Source organism: Truncatella angustata, assembly GCF_020726525.1.
Source record: "Truncatella angustata strain MPI-SDFR-AT-0073 chromosome Unknown BKA67scaffold_6, whole genome shotgun sequence".
Classification (NCBI taxonomy): domain Eukaryota; kingdom Fungi; phylum Ascomycota; class Sordariomycetes; order Amphisphaeriales; family Sporocadaceae; genus Truncatella; species Truncatella angustata.
The window spans coordinates 332,791-356,545 of record NW_025763386.1 but is presented as its reverse complement, the minus strand read 5'-3'; the positions used below and the strand labels follow the sequence as shown (position 1 = coordinate 356,545).

The following is a 23,755-nucleotide window of genomic DNA, read 5'->3' as shown; positions in this document are numbered from 1 at the left end:
TTGCTTCTGAAATGTCGTAGGCACGGACACCTTCGATGGCAGCACTCTATACACACATATCACATCAATTAAATATGTCTTAGGCACGGTATACAAATGGGCGCGGTGGAAACTTCAGGCAGAGCGGCTCATTGCTCATGTCAATAGCACAATGTCCTCAAATATGTCCAAGTGTGAGTTACTTGTTGGAGAATCGACTGGCGAATTCGCAGTATCATGCCTGGCGATGTAAGGATTGAAGGGGTGCTTTCGGATCTAATTGAGTCAACTAGCTATTTGAACAGGTAAAGAATGTGCACATCCACAACCGACATGCTATCCAACGCCATCAACAAACAACTGTGAAATGGTGCGCTTATGGTCTACTCACAATTGCCCACTAAAAAGAATGACTTCTCTGTGGCTGAAAGTGGGTTTTGTATGACCTCCGGCTGCCCAATCCATATTGTATGGCTAGGTTCATCGTTTCACTCGGCCACCTTTCTCTATCGCCAGGTCACAAGGGCTTTACAACAGCTCAACCTTCTATCCCACTGTCCGTCTTATCTCCTGATACTTCCGGATCTTTCTTTGATGCATTATTCAACGTATACTTGGAAATTCCTGTATGAAACAACAGACGATGTCCGAGATCATAACAGAGATTTAGTTTCTGCGCAAAATAGCAAATAACGGCAATCGGATTATCGGTTGTGGCGTTGTAGGCCTTGTCAGGGCGTTACTTCCTGGGGCTGACAGTTCATATTCAGGTAGTTCCGATAACGTTCAAAAGCGTAGAGACGTGATTGCCTCCCTCATAATCCATGTAAACAGTGTGAAGGTCTTCATCGATGCCTTAGTTCCTCTGAGTTTGCTTATTCAATGAGTTGTCAGGTACTGACACCACACTAAAGGGCGATGTACAGTACAATACACCAGCTCTCCCAGATGGCCCACAGATAAAGCAGATAAGCTACTTCTTCATCATTGATATCCTTTGGATCAAATATTCAGTGATTCGATATGATATACATGACAAGCAATATAGGAATATTATTCACTAATTCTCGACTCTAGGAATACTTGATTTTGCATGTTGTTCGCTAATCTGAAAGTGGACTATATTGCACCAATAGATCTCTTTTCTCATAGCCTCTATCTCTTCCAGTGGAACGATCTTGGCCTCCTTGCTAATTTCCGACTCCATAGGTGCGTCTTCACTCGTGAGGATAACCAAATGTTCACTGTAGTATTTGCAGAGACTGGTGTAAGCGCAGCCTTTAGGAATGCTAATGAAGTCGCCCGGCTGCAGCTTGACAAGACCACGCTGGGTAACTAGCATACGAGTACCCTTCGTCTGGCAATGGATGGCATCGGCACGATGATGGCGGTTATATACCTTGCCAGTCGCCTTGCTCAGTTTGACGTTGCCGACCCAAATCTTGGCGGATTTATATACCCATTCTGGATCTTGTGGTTCATCACCCGTTATTGCAGCTGCGGCTGCCCGCTGTACAAAAAGCTTGTTGTTGTTTCCTGCGGACGAAGGTGCATGATGAAGCAGGATATCTTCATCAATCATGGACACTGCAACATCACAACCTTTGGCACCGAGGCACTCTGTCATCATCTCAATGGCCGCTGGTGTCGCTTTTTCCCAGCCAGGGAACGGTCCATCCTTCTTAACTTCAGACTGGACGGTAACCTGGCCGACTTCCGCCACTGGCACAATCACATAGATGAGTAGATGGATGTCCTTGCGACCATAGTTATCTGCGCCACACCGACAGGAATCCTGGAAAAGTCACCGGGAGAAAGCTCAACGATACCAAGTTCCGTCATAAGCGGTCGATCCCCTGATACCTGGTATGACATCTCGTCGACATCAGAATTGCGATGGTAAAACGGTTGACGGGCGTTCATTTGCTGCCATTCCAATCGTAACCCCTTTCCTCCAGATATGTCTCGCGGGGGTGCGAACTTGGCAGGGATATAATGGAGTGGGAAGTGGGTAACAGTTAGCGGCGCGTAATCTCGCCACATCTTCATTGCTGACTCGGGAGGTGATTGCAACAGGAGGTCCTCCTGTCTGGGGATGACACGCACGTTATCTGCCCCCGACCAGGCGTCGAGGATCTCAGTAATCATGGACATGGTGGCGGTGTCTGTTTCAGAACAAAATACTGGTGGATAGCTTTGCTCTTGCCGTATAGAGATCGGTGGGGCTGATTGTGACCAGAAGAGTGTCTGAAGAATGTTCTTTGTGTTATATATGACTGATCAGACAAATGGGCGTGAGGCGAATTTGCGGACGAATGGTCTAGACAGAAGTTCGTAAGTCTCGAAAGCCCGAGGCTCCGCGATCAACAAAACACATGGTACAAGAATCCGGTTTAAATCGGTTCATCAGACATCTCTCCTATCCTTAGATGGCAAATGTTACCCTATACTGGTTTATGGTTTATTACTACAAGCCATGCTGCCACTCGCGCCATTGTAAGACCCCCGTGGGATCATGTGCTCTATATTCTTTTGCTTCTTCACCAACCTTGAGATGGGCCTATGAATAGTGTTCTGGGGAGCTGGGATTGATTAGTGCCGCCCCTCTCAGGCCTGCGAAAACCCCTATCTCGTGAATTTCAATCTACATTGGCAAGGTGGAGACGCAGCACTTGTAGTAAATGTCCGAAGTCCGTCTAGCTGTATCAGCCAGTCGCAAGAGTCTAGCCAATCTCTTTAGCGTCGGCGAAAAACACCCAAGTTCCGACACATTTTTACCACCCGTCTTTTTCGCGTCACGTCGGCGAACAATCTGAGCACGAACTCATCATGTCAGAAATGCAGAGACATGAAGCGGAGCAAGATCGGCCGAGCCCGGTATATATCTGATCATGGAAGTGTTCTAAAGTCACGATGTTACACAGACCACAACTGTCCTGCATCTTGTCCTGGCAAACCAATTTCTGTCCTTTAAACAGACGCAATTTCCAAAAGCATTCCTGGGCACAGCAGTAAACACAGCAACTGGTTTCGCTCTCGCCAACGGACAGGATGAGTGCCGTTGCCCAGCAGGTCGATGAGGCCAGGGAAGACGGCGAGGCAAGTCTCGGTGTTGATCCGCGCCTCGATATAGTCGACTGGGACGGACCAAACGACCCTGAGCACCCTCAGAACTGGTCGACTTCGAGAAAAGTCACTTGTGCTGTGGTACTTGCGTTTATTTCCACTCTCAGGTCGGTAAAACTCCCATGATACTTGCAGGCTCTACAACTAAAGATCACCTAGCCCATTTGCTTCCTCCATTATTTCGCCCGGCATCAGTTACATCAAGGCAGATCTCGACATTACAAACGACTATGCTGGGGCCTTTGTGGTCTCCGGCTTCCTTATTGGCTATTGTTGCGGCCCTCTCATTATTGCCCCGCTATCCGAACTCTTCGGCCGATCCATTCTCTATAATGTTTGCAGTGTGATGTTTCTCGCTTTCAACATTGCTTGTGCAGTGGCCCCGAGTGCTGGCAGTCTCATCGTCTTCCGCATATTCGCTGGCATCGGTGGTTCTTGCCCCTTGACGCTCGGCGCTGCCTCGTTGGCAGATTTTGTACCTTCGGAAAGGAGAGGAGCTTCTATGACGATCTGGACACTGGGCCCTATGGTAGGACCAACAATTGGACCAATAGGTATATCTTCTCTATATCGATTATAGGTGATAATTCTAACAAAACGACAGTCGGTGGATACCTCACTCAGGCAAAAGGCTGGAGATGGGATTTCTGGGTCCTTGCCATCGCTGTACGTTTCCCCTTTCCTATATCACCATCTTCTCCATTGTTCATCGATGGGGCCTCTCTCTCTCATTATGGCTATTTTCTGTCTCCTGTATGACACAATTCCATCCGTTACTTACTTTTTTTCTAGAGTGGCGTCACCGCGATCGTGACCATACTAGCCCTACCCGAGTCATATTCTTACACCATTCTTGAGCGTAGAACTAGGCGCCTACGAAAGGAAACTGGAAATCCGAACCTTCGGTCGGCGTTAATGGCCAGAGGAACCACCAAGGAGCTTTTCCTGCTTTCCATCTTCCGTCCTGTGAAGCTCATGTTTTTGTCCCCTATCGTACTTCTGCTCTCAGTCTACATGGCAGTCCTCTACGGCTACTTGTATCTGCTCTTCACGACGTTCCCACAGGTGTTTAGAGGTCAATACGACTTCAGCACTGGTTCGATTGGTTTATCCTACATTGGCATCGGCGTCGGGTCTGTATTGGGTCTGTTTTCCTCCGGCGCGGTGTCCGACAGGCTAGTCGTCGGCTTAAAGGTCAGAAACGGCGGAGAGAGCAAGCCCGAATATCGTTTGCCGCCCATGGCGGTTGGCGCCTGCTTGGTTCCCATAGGATTGTTTTGGTACGGATGGACCGCAGAAAAGCAACTGCACTGGATACTCCCCATTTTGGGAACGACAATTCTTGGGGGTGGTATGGTCATAGTACTCGTAAGTCTGACAAGTCCATTCTCCATTGCGATTGCTGACAAGAACATCAAAGATGTCAATCTCCACCTATCTGGTCGACGCTTTCACCATTTATGCAGCATCCGCCATGGCTGCCAATACAGTTACACGATCTCTGGTTGGAGCATTCTTACCACTTGCTGGCAACAGCTTATATCAGACTCTGGGCCTCGGGTGGGGCAATTCGCTACTGGGATTCATTGCATTTTCAATGATCCCAATACCGTTTGTCTTTTACATTTACGGAGAAAGGATTCGACACAGCAATCTATTCAAAGTCGAGTTTTAGCCTCAAGCCAGACGGCATTTCATAGCCTGGTTTCATGTAGATCGGAGTGAGAGTCGATTGGTTGATTGATTGATTGATTGTATTGCCCAAATCATCGAACTCGTCCAGGAGCTCCCATAGTTGCACTTCCGATCCACTACAATTTTGGCCGACTTGAGCTGAATCTGGCAGTAAAGGCACAATGCCATGATGTAACAGGCCATCTTTCCTATGCTGTACTGTATGAAGATACTTCTCCATACTAGGTGGCACTTGCAATTTGTGTCGTTTGAATGAGCTCAGAACCCTAGCCAAGACGTCCGTCGCCAACGGGAGTGCTAATCTCATCTCGAGGAGGCACTGGTAGACACGGATTAATCTATCCATCTATATCGGCGAGGCATCCTTGAATTCGCGCTGATCATTAGGGAGAGCTGCATCCGTTCGGACTTCTTTAATGGGTCGGTTGTCCAGTCTAAGTGTGATATCATGAAGTGTCGCGGATGACTAGCATTGTCGTCTTGCCATTTGGATGTGTACGGACTTCTTATACCTTTAACCGATTATGCAGAATGCGTCAGCTCATGTGCCCCAATTGAACATATTATAGCGAGCATCGAATTCAGCTTGCTTGCTCAATACCGCAGTATATAGGAGGGGAATGGCTTCCGTAATGTAGGCAAGAATTTGCTTTTTTGCCAAAGTCGTTTGCCAATCCAGACCTTTTGTAAGCAGATTTTGTTTCTTACACAAGCCTGTTATGGATCAAGAATTCCGAAATCGGTAAATTGTCTGTACAGTGAGCAACAACATACAGCCAGAATCAAATCCGGCTTCCTCTTGTGTCTCTCTTATCTTCTCTTTGAGCACGGACAGTCCAGTTCTGGCTCTGATCCAGAAGTATATTTTTGAACAACTAGAGTAGAGTCTATCGAGTTAGCCGGTACATATTACGAAGACAGTGGAGGTTTTGTTATCGAGTGATATAGCTAATGTAGTCAGACTTTGAACATCACTCGACAAAAAGACGGAGGTTACGTTTAGTTAGGTCGATATAAGCCATATTTCTTTAATTGGCGCTAGAACAAAGGTAATAGTAATAGTGGCGGTACGGACAATATTCTAATAACAAATGACCAATCCAAAAATTAATGTCAATTTTACGTAAGTCGAGTTATATATAACAAGAAGCGATCCGACATCGACTCTCTTTCTTTATGATATTATGGCTTAACAAGTGGCGGAGAATGTGTTAAAGCTCTTATTTGTCGGATATAAAAGGTATTAGGGGGCTAAGTTCGATATAAGGCTCTGTTGGCAACTGCGCATCGGCCGTAAAGGTTTCTGTGTTTCTCTAACGTTAAAGTTACTATCGTTAGGCTCCGATCCAGAAAAACATTAGCCTAAAGATGTCTTAGGTACCCTTCCCCTTTTATAATTAATGGGTAGTTTTAAGCTAGAGGTAGTCGGTAATAAAATCCGTGCGGCTAACTCCTTTTTATCGCGAAATGACTAACTAAAGACTTCTTAAGCTAGAGGTGTCGACGCGGCAAGCTTGTTATCGATCTCTAAATAGTTATTATAAATATGCTTTACATGCTTTAAAACATATTTATTAAACTTTAGGATTTAATACGTGTTTAATTAAAGGATCTTCGAAGCTAGGGATATATCTAACTACCGGACTTAATATCGAAAAGGGGGGCTTATATCTAAGAACGCGCGCTATAAGATCAAACTTTAATCCTTAGGGCTATATAGCGAAGCTAGTAGCTAATATTAAACTTAAGGAGAGTTTAGCTAGTGTCCGAAGCGTTTATAAGGCTTAGTCTAGCTCTTCTAAGACGCTCGGTCTAGGCCCTCTAAGAGGCCTAATCTACCCGCTAGAGAGTTTAGGATTAAGCACGGTAGACCTCGGAAGAATAGTTCTTAAATTAAGTACGTAATTATAGATTAGCTGATTATCTTATACCTATTAAGCGTTTCCTAGGCCTTACTTGACTAGATGATTAAGTAGAATTCGGTCCGACTAGGATCGCAATCAATCTATTTAATACATTATACTAAATCCACCGAACTACTAGCAAGATAGGTAGATTTATCGTGAATAGACTACATAGATTAGCATCACGTGGTAGACCAATTAACCAACTAGGAAATCGTGACAAGATTTGTGCTCTTTTGTCGAATAATCCATCCAGCCCGTGATCGACATAACAGTCTCTGTGGAGTTGTTTCTCGTTCTTCTTTATGCCTCCCAGTTCCTGTTTGCGACGTGTAAGTTAAAGGGCCGCTTCATAGTGCATCATCCGGAAGTGTGGGTTCTCTTCCTCGCCCTCTTCCTCGCCCATATGCTAATACTTGCCTTCTCAGCTCGGAATGATTGATGGCGATTCTCTGTCGGTCCACCAGGAGCAGATTGGGGGTTTCTATGCTCATTCATACTATTGCAGGCTTGAGTTGGAGCACCCGGTCTCCGTCGAACATGTGAATGATCCAAAGTAATATTGCTTTCTCCCAGGCCCGGATTTTGGTGAGGGCATAACCCTCCTAAATCGGTCAAGCAGAGACGTGATCTTCCAGGGAAGAACCACTTGCCGTGCCTCACACACCTCAAGGTCTTCAGCAAGATTGATACGCGCGCCAGAATGTAAATAGATGCTGATGCCTCCAATACCTTGCGATGTACGACACTTAAGGGGGGCTCTTCAGGAGTCGTAGTTGGCCCTAATAAGGATACTTCCACGTTCAATACAATCAATCAGTCAAGATACTTATTAATTCTTAAGTTATATAAAAATCTTTAACTTATATGACTTACTTATTTAATTAGTATCGTTAAGTCCGATTAGTATATAATAGTCCGCTTTTTAATAATAATAATGTGGAATGGCTTCTCCATTCAATTCTTTCCGTACAGTGTGGGCGACAAATAGATCTATTCAGCGCTATCATACGAAAGGAAGAAGGGATTCTTCCCGTCGTACGCGATCTACAGATAGGAGTTTTGGCCTATACGGCTGCAAGCTGCCGACAGCCACGGTGTGGCTGTAGTGGCTTGCCGTCAGTACGCCGGTAACTAGCTAGACTATATGGTCGTGCGAGACCGCGGATAACCATATTCCAACAAATAAGTTATAATTACTATAAGTCAGGGTTTTAAATGTTCAAGATTTAAATACTTAAAAATAAAATCCGATAACATGTAAATATCCCTCGGAGTAAGCTGTAAATATTAACTAGTTTGATTGAAAAACGATCCGTTAGAGAAAACATCACATGCAAATACTTTGTCAGGAAAGCGCTTTAGCCTTCCGGTGTAAGGTTGCAGTAAACCGCACTAGAGGCTCCCGTGTGTGTATTCCAGGGGTGGTACGGCTGCTATACTGCACCATGGACCGTGCACAACTCACCGTCGCATGGTGCATAGGGCGGTCTTTTGTACATCACACGCTGCCGTGGGTTTGGTGTACGGCAACCCTGGCTCAGTGTTCTCATGGTTATTTGCAATACCCATTATAGACGCGCATGTGATTATTTAAAGTGGTATTTGCGAACCGTAATGTTTAACCTTGGAAATCCGTAACGGTGATCAAAATATGGACATACAAACTTATCTCGCTGAATTGAGGAGCTTATCGCTCGCATACTAATTTGTGGAAGGAAGATAGGGGAAAAGTACAGAGATCAGGGGATTGTCGTGTAACTCGCCCAGGACTCCTCGACAGCGAGACTTCGAAGGCGGAAGAGGGAGGCTATTCTCACTTTGTTCTCGACTTTACTATTCCTTGGCTTAGTATACTGACCCAGATCCAAACTGTACCGAGCGCAAGGCAGAGCTGCTCTAGGATAAAAGGATTATAGAAATTGTATTGTATTTATTGTCTATGAACCGGGTAAATAGACTAGCACATGATATTAGCAATGCGTTAGGCTTTACCTTTTTTTCTTTTCGTGCGAATATTGTGCTTATAAAAAAGGGTTTGCTCGATTACGTGCTTGTGACTTTCTGAATGTCTAACAGTATCTTTACGTAACTATCCTACGTTAAGGAAATCACTACACCGCTAGGTTCCATATCCGTATGGATTACCTATTTCTATAATGTATAAGACCATTGGAAAAATTCCGAGTGTGTAAGCGTTATAGTTGCTTAGTATGTGCCGTGTTATATGGAAATTCTAATTGCTCCTCGCCTAGGTGGAATAATGCATGCCCAGTAATACATAGGCTTTATCTATTCTATCCGGCACGTTCACGCCTATTAGCGCAATATTTAAAACAGTGTTGATCGACGCATATGTCAACGATACGGGAAGAACAGTCCATAGGTACAGTCTAGGAATCTTACGACGTTGAAAGTTAAGGTTGACTGTTAACGTTGACCATGGCAGTATTCAAAAGATTGAGTGCTCTCCGATGCTAGTTTACAACCCCAGTGTTTGGCTATAAGTAAAAATAATGAGATGTTTGGTTTGACCATGTCATAGCCCATGTGTATCCATGAGAGACGAAAATTATGATACAGAAATGTTAGCCTCCAAATAATGACACTATAAGTAATTTGTAAGAAATTTTGTGTAGGAACTACTCTCATTGACTCTCTGCTAGAGGAAACTTGCCGGTGCTTACTAACGAAAACAACTAAACCGATGAGCATTTGGAGTGGAAAGCCAAAAGAGGGTTTTGAAGACAATATACCACCCACTTTAACCCTCTCGATCGCCTCAGGAGCACGGCTTTCTAAGCGCAACACATTAATTTCTATGTCAGCCTTCTGCAACAACTGTGCTAGCGAACTGTAATACAGCATGATCACATGCGTTCAATATCTTATTGACGTATCTGTGACGGTTGCTGATCTTTGGAGGAGAATGACCTTTCGCCTATGCATACTGTCATATAAGAATTTGTTGGGACAACTAAATGGCAACTAAGAAGTATCTTATTTAAATATCCCTTCACATATTATTTGTTCGATCAGATTTGCTGCACGTAAATCATTGCAAAAACGTCGAGTGTTGGCCAACCCTGCCACTAATCTCGTGCATAAATTAATATTCTTTTTATTTTACCAATATCTTACTGAGAGGTTTAGCACTATCCATGCTATGGCCGTGCAAGGTAACAGAGGTATTGGGTCACCTGGGCTCAAAAGGTTGGCTGCTATTGCTGGAGCAGCGCTTCAAGCGGTGTCGAAGGCTGGTACTGCGATCGTGGGCGCCGCGATTCGAGTAGTGTCTGATGCGGACGAGAACCTGGCGACCGCCAAGGAAATATTCCACAAGGCGAGTAATAACGCAGTGAAAGGCTTGCTTTCCCAAGTGACGCGGCGCATCAAGGCGGTTGTTGATGCGACAGAAGCGCATGTCATTCTGACAACGGTAAGTAAAGCCTACTGTACAGGGACAGCGACTGTTGTGAAGAACGTGGCCTTCGAGGTCATAAGGTGCACCCTCGTAGCAATTGGTCAGACCGACCTTGAGCAGTCGCTCCTGATTTGGAAAGAAATACTCACCAATGAAGCCAATGAAGAGACGATAGAATTCGTTCTACAACACAAATCTGATTTCGTTTCGTTTCTGATCGACCAAGTTGAGCCAGCAAAGCTCTATGCCACGGCACTTTCCAACGATGGCCGTTCGACTGATTAAAATTTGCATGGGGTATACAACGATTACAACGAATCTGATCTGGGGAGGTCAATGAACAGGCATACTGTGATCTGTCAGCTACAACGCCTAGCTAAGTCGTTCTACCACATCTTTTAAGCAGGCAAGCTAGGGAAATCTCTCAACAATATGCCAATGAACACGAGTCTGAGGAGCGACTTTGGCGACAACGGAATTGTTATACTTCCACCATCACTTACCATCCGAGCTCCCGAAAATACCCCCAATCACGGCGAGCAATGGCTTTTCATCAACGGGATTGGTGGAGAATATTTCTGGCTTCAACTGTACTGCAAAAAGCTCCGGAACACCTTTAATAGGGATATCAAAGGTATCTTCAACAGGAGCGATGGTCTTTTTTGGGACTTAGTCGAGTTTGCAGGAGAGCGAGATGCCGCTGGGCAACAAAATCTCATTCAAAGGACATTGAGCAGCAGAGCCGCCCAGGATGCTCTGAACAGTGAATTGTCAGCCGTGTTTCAAAATAACCCGTTCAATGGTTTTATTGTGATGATTGCCTACCCCCAGGGATGCCTCTTGTTGAGGCTTGTGTTGCAAGACTTTGTCACGCGAAAAATATATCGGCATGCAATGAAAGTTCGCCTGAGAGTCTTCACGTTCGGTAACCCGAGTATCGACTGGATGGTTACAAATGCCGAGAATGAAAGGAGGCCTCTCTTCGAATTCGTCAACTACACCGAGCATTTCGCGAGTGAGGGATTTCGTGGCACGTCTCGGGGTGGTGAGGACGCCTACGGTAGCTGCCCCACGACAGACTGGCTACATGCACCAAGATTCGTCGGTTTTTATCAACGCTAGCGTTGACTGGATAGGTCACCTGTTCGGGACCCAGTACAGCCTGAGGACGCAAGAGTATGTGGATGGACACAGTTCCAAGTTGCTAACGGAAAGGCAATGGCGGCATGAGACCATGGACTGTAAAAAAGGTTTCCATACTTACAAGCAGTTGGCAGGTTTATTATGTTGAATGGAGATCTGGCTTTTATTGAATGGACCCAAAAGTTTCATATTATCGATAGTCTCTTGAAGTCGTGCAAAACGGCGAGCGTAAGGCCTAGATCTGGGAGCGCTGTGGCGGAGCGCTCTGTATTGAGATGGAAACTGCCGGGATTGATGCGGGCGGGCATTGTCTTGTGATCTGAGGTGTTTTGGACTACTCTGACTCGCACGAGAACGATGTATGGCGATCATATTACGGCGGGTGATGCCGCTATCTTTGCTTGAGAACTTCTAAGCAAGGTAGCACCCGGAATAGTGGCGGGGATGTAGACGATGAGTGAGACAGGTCAGTAGTCTATATAACACACTTTAGCAGACAGCAAGCACTCTTAGGCATTTGTGGTTCAAACTTTTTCTATGTTTGTTCCTGTATTTTTACTTGCCTAATGTAGCCCGATAGATTCATGCTTATATGAGAATAGTCCTTTTCGCTTTACCTCTTGCTCGAATTCAATATTTCCTGGCAGATCCACCAACGTACGGTAACGGCCGCCAGCAGAACTAACCATTCGTTGCTAGGTGACCATGAAATCGGTTGTGAATATATTCATCTTCACTTTCTTACTGGATTTGAGAAGTTATTTGCCCTGAGCTCGACCGCGAATTTGGCACACAACTCTTTTTCTTACACCCATAAATTTTCAATGCCCAGGCGACCTTTCCATCCTACACGGTATTCGGTATTTCCATTTCGTCTTCTATTGCGCAATTCCTTGCCTCCTTGTTTGAATTGTCTGTAAGTAGCCTCAAAGTCCTGTAGGAGCTGGTCGATTATATCAACGCGTGCGACCTAAGAACACGTGTCGTTAATGAGCCATCTCAACAAGAATTAGTCCATCTTCTACCTCTACTAGATGAATTCGGCAGTGAACTATTGACCGCTGATATTGTCTGCAATAATTGCGATATGACGAATATTAGGAAGTGCAAAAGCCAACTACATGAGATTAAGAAGCGCAGGTTTCTGTCTCTGTAATAAATGCTAAAATAGCGAAAATTAAACCAGTCCCCAATGTGCCTTGTAAGGTAGCGGATGCCATGTGGTTAGCAGCCGATTACGTGAATGATTATGGGATCTTCCGCAAGTCGTGGATCAAATCAGATTATGTCGCATTATGTTATTTTATATCACACATGACCGAGTTAGTATTAATACCGTAGGATGATGCAGTCTACATGAATACATGCAGAAATTTACGACAGGCATAAATTCTTGGTTGAGCTTGCTGAGTGTGTCACTAGATTCTACCTAAAGGAAATGCGCCACAACAACTAGACTAGGTACAACTCTCCGGTATGGACATATCAAAGGAACTAAATCTTATCATATGAGTCCTCTCCTCGAGAAAATAATATGAATCTTAGAAATCATGTGGTATCTTAGCCATGATATGTATTAGGGATATCTCGTACGAACCAAGATTTTCTATATGTATGCCGTCTAAGCTACAGGTAACTTAATGAGTTCAGCGATTGATACCAACATTGATTATAAATAAAACATGATATTAAACGCCATTTGAATTTCTTATATGTTTAGATGGTCTCAATCGCAACCTGTGCTATGAATCGCGTGTTCATGGCTTCAGCCCGATTCCGTATAATGTTAGGCGTTGATTGGAATGGTAGCGATGGACAAAGATGTGACGACAGATACATGAACAACTGGAACGTCGTATTTCTTCTTCCCGTACAAGTGGTAGTAAACAAAACCAAACAATAACCATGCAGCCATAACGACAGAAGAGTAATTCATATTCTGGGGGGTTAGGGGCATCATACTTGGGAACGTGCTGACGACCATGACCAAACCCATCCAGATAATGCTTATAAGGTTCAGAATGACCCCGAGCGGCTTGCCGAGCTTGAACGGTCCCCAATGTGTCGAATGAGTCTTTTTCCTTCCCCAGAAGAGCATGTAAATGATTGGCAACGTGTATGATAGATAAAGACCAATGATCGCCATTGACAAAATGGCATTGAATGCGGTAGTATTGCCGAGGTAGATGAAGCCGAGGAGAATTTGAACAAAGGTGACCAAAGCGACACAACGGCCAGGAACTTGGTGCTTTTTTGACACCTCGCTGAAGAAAACGTGATAAGGTAGAGCCTTGTCACGCGCGAACGCCCAAGCAGTACGTGACGCCGAGGCTACGCAAGCCACGTTCGCAGTTGCGGCGATGATGATGATAAGAAGAGACATTATTGTGGTTCCTGCCTGAGACTGAGTGACAGTCTGGTAGATCTGCATGAAAGGGAACCCTGTCGGCGTGGAAAGAATGTCGTCTAGGGAGCTAATGGAGTAAAGTAACACAATACAATAAGCAAGACCGAGGATTCCATTCACAGCGACACTTCCGACCATGGCGATTGGAACGTTCCGTGCGGCGTGAGGTATCTCTTCAGACAGATGGCATGCTGCATCGTAACTAAGAATACTATCAGTTTATGCTAATAAAATAGGCTTCGGTGCAATCGCTTACCCAAGGAATGGATATACAGAGCTCAACAATCCTACAAGCCATGAGGCACCACTTGATTCCCAGCCACTGTTATTCGAAAACTCAGTGAAGACGAACGAAGCACTATTCTTCGGCGCTAAGGCGATGAGAACGATGAGGATTGCGAGAAAGCCCGCCACATGAATTACGCCTAGACAGCGGTGATTAGCAAATGCCAAGTAGTCTATAAGTATGGAGCGGATGAACATGCCAGCAACTATATTCATCTGGGGTAGTGATTTAGGGCCCCAAATGTTGAGCACGCCCGAGTATATTACAATAGCCCAGTAGAATAGCATACCCTGCCACCGTTCGGGGATGTAGCTTTCGTCATTAAGAATTATGAGCGACTGTGTTTGAAGACCGGCAGCGAAGGCAGCAGACGCAGCAAAAACCATCTGAGCTCCTACTGAGGTCCATCCGGTAAAGTACGACATAAACCGGCGACCCGACGGAGGCGAGAGGGCGGCGACCCAGTAATACTGGCCTTCAAGCACATTGGTCAGTATCTTACTTGTTGTATTGTGCCAATATACTCACCTCCAGCGGTAGGATAAATGGAAGCGATCTCAGCTAATGAACAAGTGATGGCCAAAGTGCACAAGAAAGATAAAACGCTTCAGAGTTGTCAGTATGTGGGTCTTACAATAGATCGTACCGTCCCGATCACTTACTAGTTGTAGAATAAACATGGGGGACCGCCGCTGACCAATGCAGCAGAGACAACAGTAGAAAGTGCCTCCCATGTTGCCATAAGACACAGACAAAGGCATCCCATAGCTGGTAGCGAAAACGTTCGATCCAGCTCTTGGTCGTAACCCGCAGCTCGCAACGCTGCGACATCCGTATTGACTGTGGTCTGCCGCGCCAAGTCCGTCGAAAGGCGCAATGGGTCTGCAGCCCCTATCTTATTCTCGTATTCCTCCATTTTGAATTTATGCGTCATGGTCAATGAGACAATATTGAATGAGATAGATATTGTGCCACGATATTTCTATCAGAGTATGCAGGTATTTAGGAAAGAGTTGATAACCATGGTCAACCTCAATGGGGTAACCCCAACTTCTCAATCTCGAGACCTCCCAAGGCTGGTTCCTTTTTCGTCAGTCGCGATTGGACAAATCTTTCCTGTTGGAGGCGATCTCCACAATCCGACGAAGACAAGCTTCGTTCCCCATGGGGTAACCCAGGGTGGTATAGTTTGCGCTCAATTCCCGAAGCTGCCTGCAGGCTTCCCCGCACGCAGCGATTCCGAGATGCTCGGAATGCCGCCAAAGAATTGTCAATACAACGGAAAAAAATGATTTCATGATGGTCTGGAGCTAGTTAACAAGGTCGAGGGCCTAGATCGTCCCCACGATTACGAAGAAGGGGTAATAATAAGACGAGCTAGACCACAAGCGCTGGCATATAGATCGGAACGCTTGTTGCCTGCTTGATATGCAGAAGCTGCTATGTTAGTGCCGTCGGAAAGCTTCCAAATGATCAAATTTGTATGCTCACCAAGTAAGCGAGGAAAAATAAAATGGCCGTCAACTGTAAATGCAGGCGATTTCCGATGATAGGCTTCCGATGTCGTAAGTCTGAAGTCTTCTGAAATGCTGTGAGTATCTAGGACAAAAATCGGGCTTTGAGTGAGTTGAGGTTTACATTCGTAGGATGTTTTGATCAACTCGGCGGATATATGAGTTCCCCAACACCCGCAATTGCAGCCAATGTTGATTTAATCACTACAACAACCAATTCATAGAGCCGAGATCATGGCGATTGTATCATTCTTAATCGAGGTCCAAAGAAAAGCGGTAGAGCACACCTTACAGTCAACATTGCTATTGGCATTTGCTGTACCAGTCATCTACGTCGTCCTAAACGAGTTCGTTCGGGCGAACGCACGTATCTCCGGCTTGAAAGGACCCAGAGGTTTACCAATAGTCGGTAACATCTGGGACATTCGTACAAATGCTGCTGAGAAGTACCGGAAATGGTCAAAGCTCTACGGCGGTGTATACCAAATCCAACTTGGTAACATTCCTGTAGTCGTTGTTAACACCGCTGCGACGGCAAAGGTTATTTTCGGCCAGAACTCCCAGGCGCTAGCCTCGCGCCCAGAATTCTACACTTTCCGTAAGTATTGAGGCTACGCTTCCTTAGCACATTTCAACACCGGATTGATTGAAGGCTAACACCGTCTGTGCAGACAGGGTAGTATCGGATACCTCTGGGACTACTATCGGTACATCCCCATATAGTGACTCGCTCAAGCGACGAAGAAAAGGTGCCGCATCCGCACTCAACCGCCCATCCGTCGCCACCTATATCGAGCATCTTGATACGGAGTCTCGTGACTTCGTCAACGAGCTATATACGTATGGCAAAGCTGGAACAGAACCAGTCGACCCTATGCCCATGATCCAGCGATTGTCCTTGTCACTCGCACTGACCCTCAACTGGGGAACACGCATGGGCAGTCAGAAAGACGACCTCTTCCACGAGATTACGCATGTCGAAGAAGAAATCAGTCGGTTCCGTTCCACTACGGGTAATCTTCAGGACTACATTCCACTCCTGCGAATCTTGCCTTTCAACTCCCACTCTGCCAAAGCCAAGGAGATGCGCCAGCGTCGCGATATCTACTTAAATGACTTGAACAAGGGCCTCGATGAGCGTATGGCAACCGGAACGTACAGACCATGTATTCAAGCCAACGTGATGAACGACAGAGAAGCCAAGCTAAATACTGAAGAGATGACATCGATTAGTTTGACTATGCTTTCCGGTGGGCTGGATACTATCACAACTCAAGTCGCTTGGTTCTGCGCTCTGCTTGTTAACCGACCTGATATCCAGGACAAGGCTGTTTCGGAGATCCGGAAACTCTTTGGAGATGATAAGCCACTCTGCGACAAAGATGACGACCAACAATGCCCTTACATTGTGGCACTCGTGCGCGAGTCGTTACGCTACTACACCGTGCTGCGATTGGCCTTACCAAAGTGCTCGATCAGAGATGTGATCTACAATGGTGTCACTATTCCGAAAGGAACTGTCGTGTTCTTGAACTCCTGGGCGTGCAATATGGGTAAGTCGCCATCTGAACATCTGACACTGAAATCGCAATGATTACTGACAAGGATTTCCCACAGACGATGAGACATGGACTGACCCAGAGGTTTTCCGTCCTGAACGATACCTCGAGCAACCAGATGCACCCATGTTCACCTTTGGCATGGGTTACCGTATGTGCGCTGGTTCGCTACTGGCCAACCGAGAGCTTTATCTCGTATACATGCGATTGTTGAACAGCTTCAAGATAGAAAAGGCGGGTGAGATTGACTCTCATCCTTTGACTGGAAACTGTGATCCGACCAGTCTGGTGGCCATGCCTAACCGTTTTCGAGCTTTGTTTGTACCCCGAAATGAGAAGGCGCTGTCGCGAGCATTGAAGGCCTCGTCGTGAAGGGTGAGGGGCGATTGATTTCATCGCATGAGAGGAGCATTGCAACTGTTCATCGCATCAGATAGGCGTAAATATTGGAGTAATGAATATTATGAGCTTTTTAGTTATTTGTGCTACTTGTAAGTTCTTATCAAATGCAGCGTTGGTATTGATTATCAAATTGTCGCCTTCCGCTTCTGCGACAAGCTTTAGGTTCTGGGTGACCTGAGCCCGGGTGCAGGGGGGTGGCCAACTGGATGGATCTGCAAATACCCTGAATCCGCGAAGAACTTGGTTGCTCGCGAAAGTATTCCATCTGAACCTGTCATTTATGTTCCTCAAAAGACTATGAACCATTCAAATACAAATAAATTCTTCAGCTACTATCCTTCTGGTATGGCAGTTTGAAATAAGATGAACAACGAAACCATGTAAGCTGCTGGTGCCAGAGTCGCTGGATCCGTCAATCATCGCTAATCCTAGCAGAATAACGTCCTCGTACCTCCCATTATCTAAACAACTAAAGCTTTACAGGCAAAATGTTCCATTTGACCGTCTTTGTGACAGTCCAATCATCCAACGCCTCCTTGCCCGAGTCCCTCCCGTAGCCGCTCTCCTTAACACCACCAAATGGCGTATTGGCGTTGACGAGACCCCAAGTATTCACGGTGACCATACCTGACTCCACTGCCTCACTGACCCTGAATGCCTTGTTGACATCATTCGTGAACACGGCTGCGCTAAGACCGTAAGTAGAGTCATTCGCCTTCTCAATAACTTCCTCAATAGTGTCGAACCGCGCGATACTTGCGAGAGGACCAAAAATCTCTTCTTGCATGATCTGGGCCTTCTGGTCAACGTCCGCAAAGGCAGTGTTGGCAATGAAGTAACCATTACCCGGCAACTTCTCGCCACCATGAAGCAATCTTGCACCGGAGTCCCGCCCCTTCTGCACATATGATAAGATCTTGTCCAGTTGTGCTTTATTCGCAAGCGCGCCCTTGGTAGTCTCTGGTAGGAAGGGGTCGCCGTGGACGGCATCTCTGCTCCTCTTGCTAAACTGCTCAATGAACTTGTCATAGATGGAACTCTGGACATAAATACGGCTACCGGCAACGCAGACTTGGCCATTGCTGACAGTAATGCCCAAAGTCGTCCAGAAAAGTGCGTTTTCGAGGTCCGCATCCTCAAAAACAATGCTAGGCCCTTTGCCACCCAGTTCGAGCGAGACTTTCTTTAAATTCGTCTTTGCTGCTGTTGCTAGAATTTGGCGCCCGACACCTGGACTGCCGGTGAACGAAATCTTTTTGATCTTGTCATGACTTGACAACGCTTGGCCGGCAGTTGTACCTAGTCCAGTGATGATATTGAGAACTCCAGGAGGGAATCCAGCTTCCACCACGAGCTGTGCGACCTTGAGGCCCCAGAGCGGTGCGATCTCGGGTGTCTTGAGGATGAGTACATTGCCCACGGCTAAAGCTGGGGCGATCTTCCAGAAAGCGATCATCAGCGCATTCCAAGGTATAATTGCTGCGCACACACCAATAGGTTCTCGGCGAGTATATGCGAATCCCTGCGGAATACTGAGTGATGAACCGTCCAGCTTGTCGGCCCAGCCTGCGAAGTATCGCAGGTTGTCTACGGACTGCTGAATATGTAGAGTCTTGGACACCCCATAGAGGACGCCGCTCTCGAGGGCCTCTAGAGAAGCGATTTCGAGGCCATCACGTTCAATGAGGTCGGCAAGCTTGTTGAGCAAATCCCTCCGGACAGAAGCGTCGGACTTCTTCCATGTGACATATGCTTTCGTGGCTGATTCAACCGCGCGATCAACGTCTTCAGCTTGTGCAGCGGAGACGGTGGCCAAGTTCTTGCCAGAGCTTGGGTTCTCAACATCGACAGTAGCCCCACTTATTGCAGGGACAAATTCATTGTTGATGAAAAGGCCCGTGGGAACTATAATATCGCATCAGTGCCTTTATGCTTATTTTAATCTTGCTGCTTTCCATACCTGTTATTTTGCGCTGTTCAGCGCCTACGAGTGTTATTGTTGCCATGTCGATTTAGTAGAGATTTTGATGAGCGAGGACGATGAGGACCGCGCAATGGATGGCATCACTATTCCAGCCTTTTTACTTGTACATCCCAGAAGGATATTACCCCTCGCTATAACCCAAATCATTGGCATGACCAATGTCAGCATTGGGAAATTTGTGGCCATTGGGGTTCTCATGCTGCATTCCGAGATTCCGGGGCGTCCCTTAGCTCGACATGCTTAGTTCCGAGGCCAAGCACAAAAGCGCTATTCCGATCACCTGCGGCCGCCCTGCCCCATTTGGCAGCGAATAATGGATCGGCAGTCGCAAAGAGGTCTATAATCAAGTGCTAAGGTTAGATGCCTCAGTCATAGTTTTCGAAACACCCCACCATTCTGGGCGGACTTCCCACCGACGATGGGGCCGTCGGAACGAGTTGATGCACGAGCATAAAACAAGTATTTAGCTCGCATTATAGAGCCTCCTCACTGTCGAGACATCACACACATTATCTCTCCATTACAAATCAATCATTCGGAATCCATCATGATATCCCACAAGCGCATTGACCGTATCACACTGTTCAAGATTTCCAATGAGAAGGACCAGAACAAATTGTTGGAAATATACCGTCACATGCCAGAGAAAGCTGTAAAAGTGGGTTCGATTGGACCGCGAAATTAGGCTATAACACAGAAACTAACATATGTGCTAGGATGGAAAGCCTTACATACTCTCTGTCAAGCCTGGCCGGGCTTTTCCGGATCAAAGGGCTCAAGGTTACACCATAGCGGTAGTCTCACAATTTTCGAGTATATCGGACATGCAATACTACGATAACGAATGCAAGGCACATGTAGAACTCAAGAGTTTTGCAAAGACGGTGCATCAAGGCGCAATGATGGTTTACTACGAAAGTATTTTGGATTGAGTAGTGGTACAGTGGCAGCCAGCCAGAACACATGCGCCGACCAATCAAAAGTATCACTTAAATAAAAATTGAACATCTATCTTTGATAAAATTCTTTGTATTATTTTTACTTTTATTGTTTATTTTCTAAAACTATCTTTTTCTTTTCTTATATCTATTTTATCTTTAGTTAATGTGCTTCCTTTCTATGGTACACAATATATTTCCGCCATTTGGCCCAGAGAATTTACCTTCCAATGATGATGGTCTATAGACTGAAATCCTCACAACTCCTGATATTGACCTCATCCGTGAGATAATATGAAGATATTCCTCAATGGGTTCCACTTCTTCACTTACGCACTCCGTGGCTTCTAACTGAGCTCCTTCTCTTAGGTCTTCTGTCAAACATTTTCTAAAATCTTGCTCCCATCTTGACCAATCTACTGGCCTCCGCTGTCTCCACTCTGTAGTGATATCGAAGGACGAGAACTTTAATTTGACAGCTCTGTTCTCAACAGTTCCAACAAGAAGTGAATGGCGGCATTCTCCCCTGCCTTCTCCGAAAGCACCGAACACGGCCTGTATCTTAGTCTGACCCAATTCACTTTCCGACAATGGAGGCAGTTCAAGTCAGAATACTACATATAAGCTTCCATGATGATAAGTGGAGGATCACATCATTGACTTTCGTATTAATGCCTGCATTGCCAGTTATAGAGCGACATCCACAGATCAGGTTTACACGCTCCCAACTGCCAGATGATAATCCAGAGAATACCGTCGGTTCTTGCGAACCTGTTGTGTTGACGTTCAGGATACTATTCTCTGTAGTCAGATGTGAGGCTCTCTTCATCAAACTACCCCACTTCTAAATTTGTCCACTTGACTCTCGCAGATCTTCATGGAAATAGAGTGGTGCTAGGGTCTCCAACTTATCTGGGACTGTACGTATCAAAAGACAGACCTTGATCTTGGTGAATTAGTACGAAATTCTTTCGGACTATGCACCTGCCTAATTAGAGGCGCCAAGCCGCCTAGCGCCGCCAGTGCCTACAACCCCGCTTGCACGAAGCCAAGAAACATAATATATTCCAGCCCGCTCCACATTCTCATAACCCATTTCTGTTTAGTATCGACTTGTTCCTGAGACCTCAACGCTGCTAATCGTCTTCTTTTCCCTTCTGTTTGATTGTTTTCTCGTTTTCTTCGGCCGTGAAATGCTGTGATTTGGCACGGCCCACCCAGGAGCATGTGGGAGACTGAGGAGCTGACCTGGAGGCCGAAAAGTGGAGGTATTAGGTTTCTGGTTGGTCAGATCGATGAGAGTGCCTGGCAAGGTTGGATAACGAGTGCAGGTCTCAATCGATAGCCGTCTTAATGTCATAATAATATTTGGAAGGTCTGAAAGGGTGACTCATTCAGCTGATGAAATATCAATATATAAGGGGGCGCGTCGAGTGTCCTGGATAGAAGAAATAACCAGACATCATTCACTCTTGAGCATTTTTCTCTTTGCAATCCAAGAATTTTCCCGAATCCTGAACCCTACACTTTGCCATCTCTGCTCCTTCCAAATGGCTACCATGAGTATAGATGATGAGAAGAGACTCACATTCGTGCGCAATCTTCTTGAAGAGCAGCTGAAACTCAAGGTTAGTGATGGTAATATCGAAGAAGGATCCGCGGGGACTATAACAGTAACACTTTTGATCAGGTATCTACCATCACGACCCTCGGTCGCTCGTTCAACAACTACGCCTGGACAGCCGAAGTTTCCCTCAAATCCGAGTCCCATGATGCTGGTCCAGCAGTTGAAAACCTCCAACCAGGCACGACAGCCATACCCGCCGATATTGCCAAGGTAGTAGTACGCATAGGAAACCCAGCGGCAGCACTCAATGAGTCCGTACGCTCGCAGAACGAGGTCGCTGCGATCCAACTCGCCCGCAGTGCCTGCGCCGGATATGCGAGAAAGATCATACCGGATATTTACGGCTGGCGTAACAAGAGCAAGTCCGATGAATATGGCTGGATCATCGAGGAGTTCATGCCCGGAGAGCAGCTGTCAAGTCACTTTAATGATCTGCCAGCGTCCGCACAGCAGGATCTTTTGAATGAGATGGCAAGTATTTATAAATGCATCACAAGCTATAAGCTTCCGTCTTCCATCAAGGGATTCGGAGGCTTGGGATATGATAACAAAGGGGAGTTGATTGTAGGGCCCATTATCTTTGATTTCGGTGGTCCTTGGGCGAGTTATGATGAGATGTATAAGAAGGCCATGGACAAACAGCTAGCGCTCGCGGATGGCTCGGCGCTATTTGACGGATGGCGTAGGAACGGACTCAGGGAAAGACTGGAAATGTTTCGTGCTGAGGGCATGGGAGATATTCTTGCCAAGGTGACTGACAAGACCCCTACACTTGTTCATGGTGATTTCGGTAGGTACATCTCATATCACAAATTCCTGGGTGTTTTTGTCGTCGACTTAAAGCTAACATTTGAACATAGATTTGCTCAACATGATGTTCGACCCTGCAACTAACACGATCACTGGCTTATTAGACTTTGATTTTGCGCATATCGCTAGCCCAGCAGACGAGTTCTTCTATTCCTTCGGTGAAACCCGTGGGCTTGTGACCGCCATTTTCGAAGAGAAAATCGAGGTCATCAAGTTACGACAATTTCTGATAGGTGAAGCGGAATTGTCTCAGCTTGCACCTCCCCTTGTCGATTCTTTGTCAACAAGTACAGATGAAACACCTTTAGCAGAAGCCAGCATAAAGGAAACCGATGCCGGCTGGTCTGATGGCATCGGAATCGATTGGGCACTGGCCGCGAAATGGAACACCGCTCTTATTACCGCTGGAGCAACGAGACCCCGTGATCTTGATGGACTTGGTGAACTATCAAATTTGTATTGGTTCATACAAGAGGTGTGTTCGCCTTATATGTTGATGCCACGGTGGCTGGCGCGCTTCAATGAACAAGAGAAGCTAGAGAAGGTTGCAAATGTTGAGAAAAGACTCGTCAAGTGTTTGGAACACTGGGGTTATTAGGCCTGCACATAACGTTACCATGGCTTCATGGCTACAACATCCGGTCGTGGAAACTGGCTGGAGTGGTGCTGCGATGGAAAGCCCTCGGTTGAGTACAAGAAAGATCAGCCGTGCCTTTTGAGTTACGCTAAAGTAAATGCTTTACATTTTGACGGAACCATATCTAGTCCGATAGTAGAAAGTAATCGTTGAAGGCTATTTTCTTTCATCTGAGCCTTCCATTATCATTTGATACGTGAGCCGGGCACTTTGTTCTGCCAAGACAAATACGGGTAATTATGTTCCACCGAACCTGATTGTATTCGTCCGTGCTGATTAAGTATTGCGCTGAGAGCGCATGGTTGGGTGGGGACTGTGGG

The 23,755-nt window shown here is 46.1% G+C and overlaps 10 protein-coding genes across 10 annotated transcripts; 6 read left to right on the top strand and 4 right to left on the bottom strand.

Moving 5' to 3' along the window:
- Positions 1–1,039: 1,039 nt before the first annotated feature.
- On the bottom strand, positions 1,040–2,288 carry BKA67DRAFT_692833 (uncharacterized protein; the record flags this gene model as incomplete). Its single annotated transcript, XM_046109229.1, has 2 exons — positions 1,764–2,288; positions 1,040–1,701 (listed from the first exon to the last, which is right to left on the bottom strand). Exons 1-2 carry the CDS (start codon positions 2,131–2,133, stop codon positions 1,040–1,042), a joined length of 1,032 nt encoding a protein of 343 aa, XP_045955821.1. The 5' UTR covers positions 2,134–2,288.
- A 440-nt stretch (positions 2,289–2,728) lies between these two features.
- BKA67DRAFT_625949 (fluconazole resistance protein) lies at positions 2,729–5,243 on the top strand. The gene is made up of 5 exons (XM_046105543.1): positions 2,729–3,212; positions 3,265–3,659; positions 3,710–3,771; positions 3,898–4,473; positions 4,526–5,243. Exons 1-5 carry the CDS (start codon positions 3,031–3,033, stop codon positions 4,778–4,780), a joined length of 1,470 nt encoding a protein of 489 aa, XP_045955820.1. The 5' UTR covers positions 2,729–3,030; the 3' UTR covers positions 4,781–5,243.
- A 4,627-nt stretch (positions 5,244–9,870) lies between these two features.
- BKA67DRAFT_537407 (uncharacterized protein) lies at positions 9,871–10,413 on the top strand (the record flags this gene model as incomplete). Its single annotated transcript, XM_046100313.1, has 2 exons — positions 9,871–10,143; positions 10,186–10,413. 2 exons carry the CDS (start codon positions 9,871–9,873, stop codon positions 10,411–10,413), a joined length of 501 nt encoding a protein of 166 aa, XP_045955819.1.
- Positions 10,414–10,560: 147 nt separating this feature from the next.
- Positions 10,561–11,250, top strand: BKA67DRAFT_537406 (uncharacterized protein; the record flags this gene model as incomplete). The annotated part of the gene is made up of 1 exon (XM_046100312.1): positions 10,561–11,250. One exon carries the CDS (start codon positions 10,561–10,563, stop codon positions 11,248–11,250), a length of 690 nt encoding a protein of 229 aa, XP_045955818.1.
- A 1,584-nt stretch (positions 11,251–12,834) lies between these two features.
- BKA67DRAFT_571168 (amino acid permease-domain-containing protein) lies at positions 12,835–15,229 on the bottom strand. The gene is made up of 5 exons (XM_046103208.1): positions 14,627–15,229; positions 14,493–14,569; positions 14,164–14,439; positions 13,935–14,103; positions 12,835–13,880 (listed from the first exon to the last, which is right to left on the bottom strand). Exons 1-5 carry the CDS (start codon positions 14,896–14,898, stop codon positions 13,058–13,060), a joined length of 1,617 nt encoding a protein of 538 aa, XP_045955817.1. The 5' UTR covers positions 14,899–15,229; the 3' UTR covers positions 12,835–13,057.
- Positions 15,230–15,712: 483 nt separating this feature from the next.
- On the top strand, positions 15,713–17,409 carry BKA67DRAFT_660338 (cytochrome P450; the record flags this gene model as incomplete). The annotated part of the gene is made up of 3 exons (XM_046107607.1): positions 15,713–16,076; positions 16,150–17,031; positions 17,096–17,409. 3 exons carry the CDS (start codon positions 15,713–15,715, stop codon positions 17,407–17,409), a joined length of 1,560 nt encoding a protein of 519 aa, XP_045955816.1.
- A 303-nt stretch (positions 17,410–17,712) lies between these two features.
- On the bottom strand, positions 17,713–19,583 carry BKA67DRAFT_692829 (aldehyde dehydrogenase domain-containing protein). Its single transcript, XM_046109228.1, has 2 exons — positions 19,400–19,583; positions 17,713–19,344 (listed from the first exon to the last, which is right to left on the bottom strand). The coding sequence occupies exons 1-2, from the start codon at positions 19,443–19,445 to the stop codon at positions 17,909–17,911; spliced, it is 1,482 nt and encodes a 493-aa protein (XP_045955815.1). The 5' UTR covers positions 19,446–19,583; the 3' UTR covers positions 17,713–17,908.
- Positions 19,584–19,970: 387 nt separating this feature from the next.
- On the top strand, positions 19,971–20,355 carry BKA67DRAFT_537402 (stress responsive A/B barrel domain-containing protein; the record flags this gene model as incomplete). The annotated part of the gene is made up of 2 exons (XM_046100311.1): positions 19,971–20,081; positions 20,140–20,355. The coding sequence occupies 2 exons, from the start codon at positions 19,971–19,973 to the stop codon at positions 20,353–20,355; spliced, it is 327 nt and encodes a 108-aa protein (XP_045955814.1).
- Positions 20,356–21,438: 1,083 nt separating this feature from the next.
- Positions 21,439–21,838, bottom strand: BKA67DRAFT_571161 (uncharacterized protein). The gene has a single exon (XM_046103207.1). The coding sequence runs from the start codon at positions 21,719–21,721 to the stop codon at positions 21,464–21,466; it is 258 nt and encodes an 85-aa protein (XP_045955813.1). The 5' UTR covers positions 21,722–21,838; the 3' UTR covers positions 21,439–21,463.
- Positions 21,839–22,406: 568 nt separating this feature from the next.
- Positions 22,407–23,549, top strand: BKA67DRAFT_571159 (uncharacterized protein). Its single transcript, XM_046103206.1, has 2 exons — positions 22,407–22,778; positions 22,849–23,549. The coding sequence occupies exons 1-2, from the start codon at positions 22,457–22,459 to the stop codon at positions 23,394–23,396; spliced, it is 870 nt and encodes a 289-aa protein (XP_045955812.1). The 5' UTR covers positions 22,407–22,456; the 3' UTR covers positions 23,397–23,549.
- The last annotated feature ends 206 nt before the right edge of the window (positions 23,550–23,755 follow it).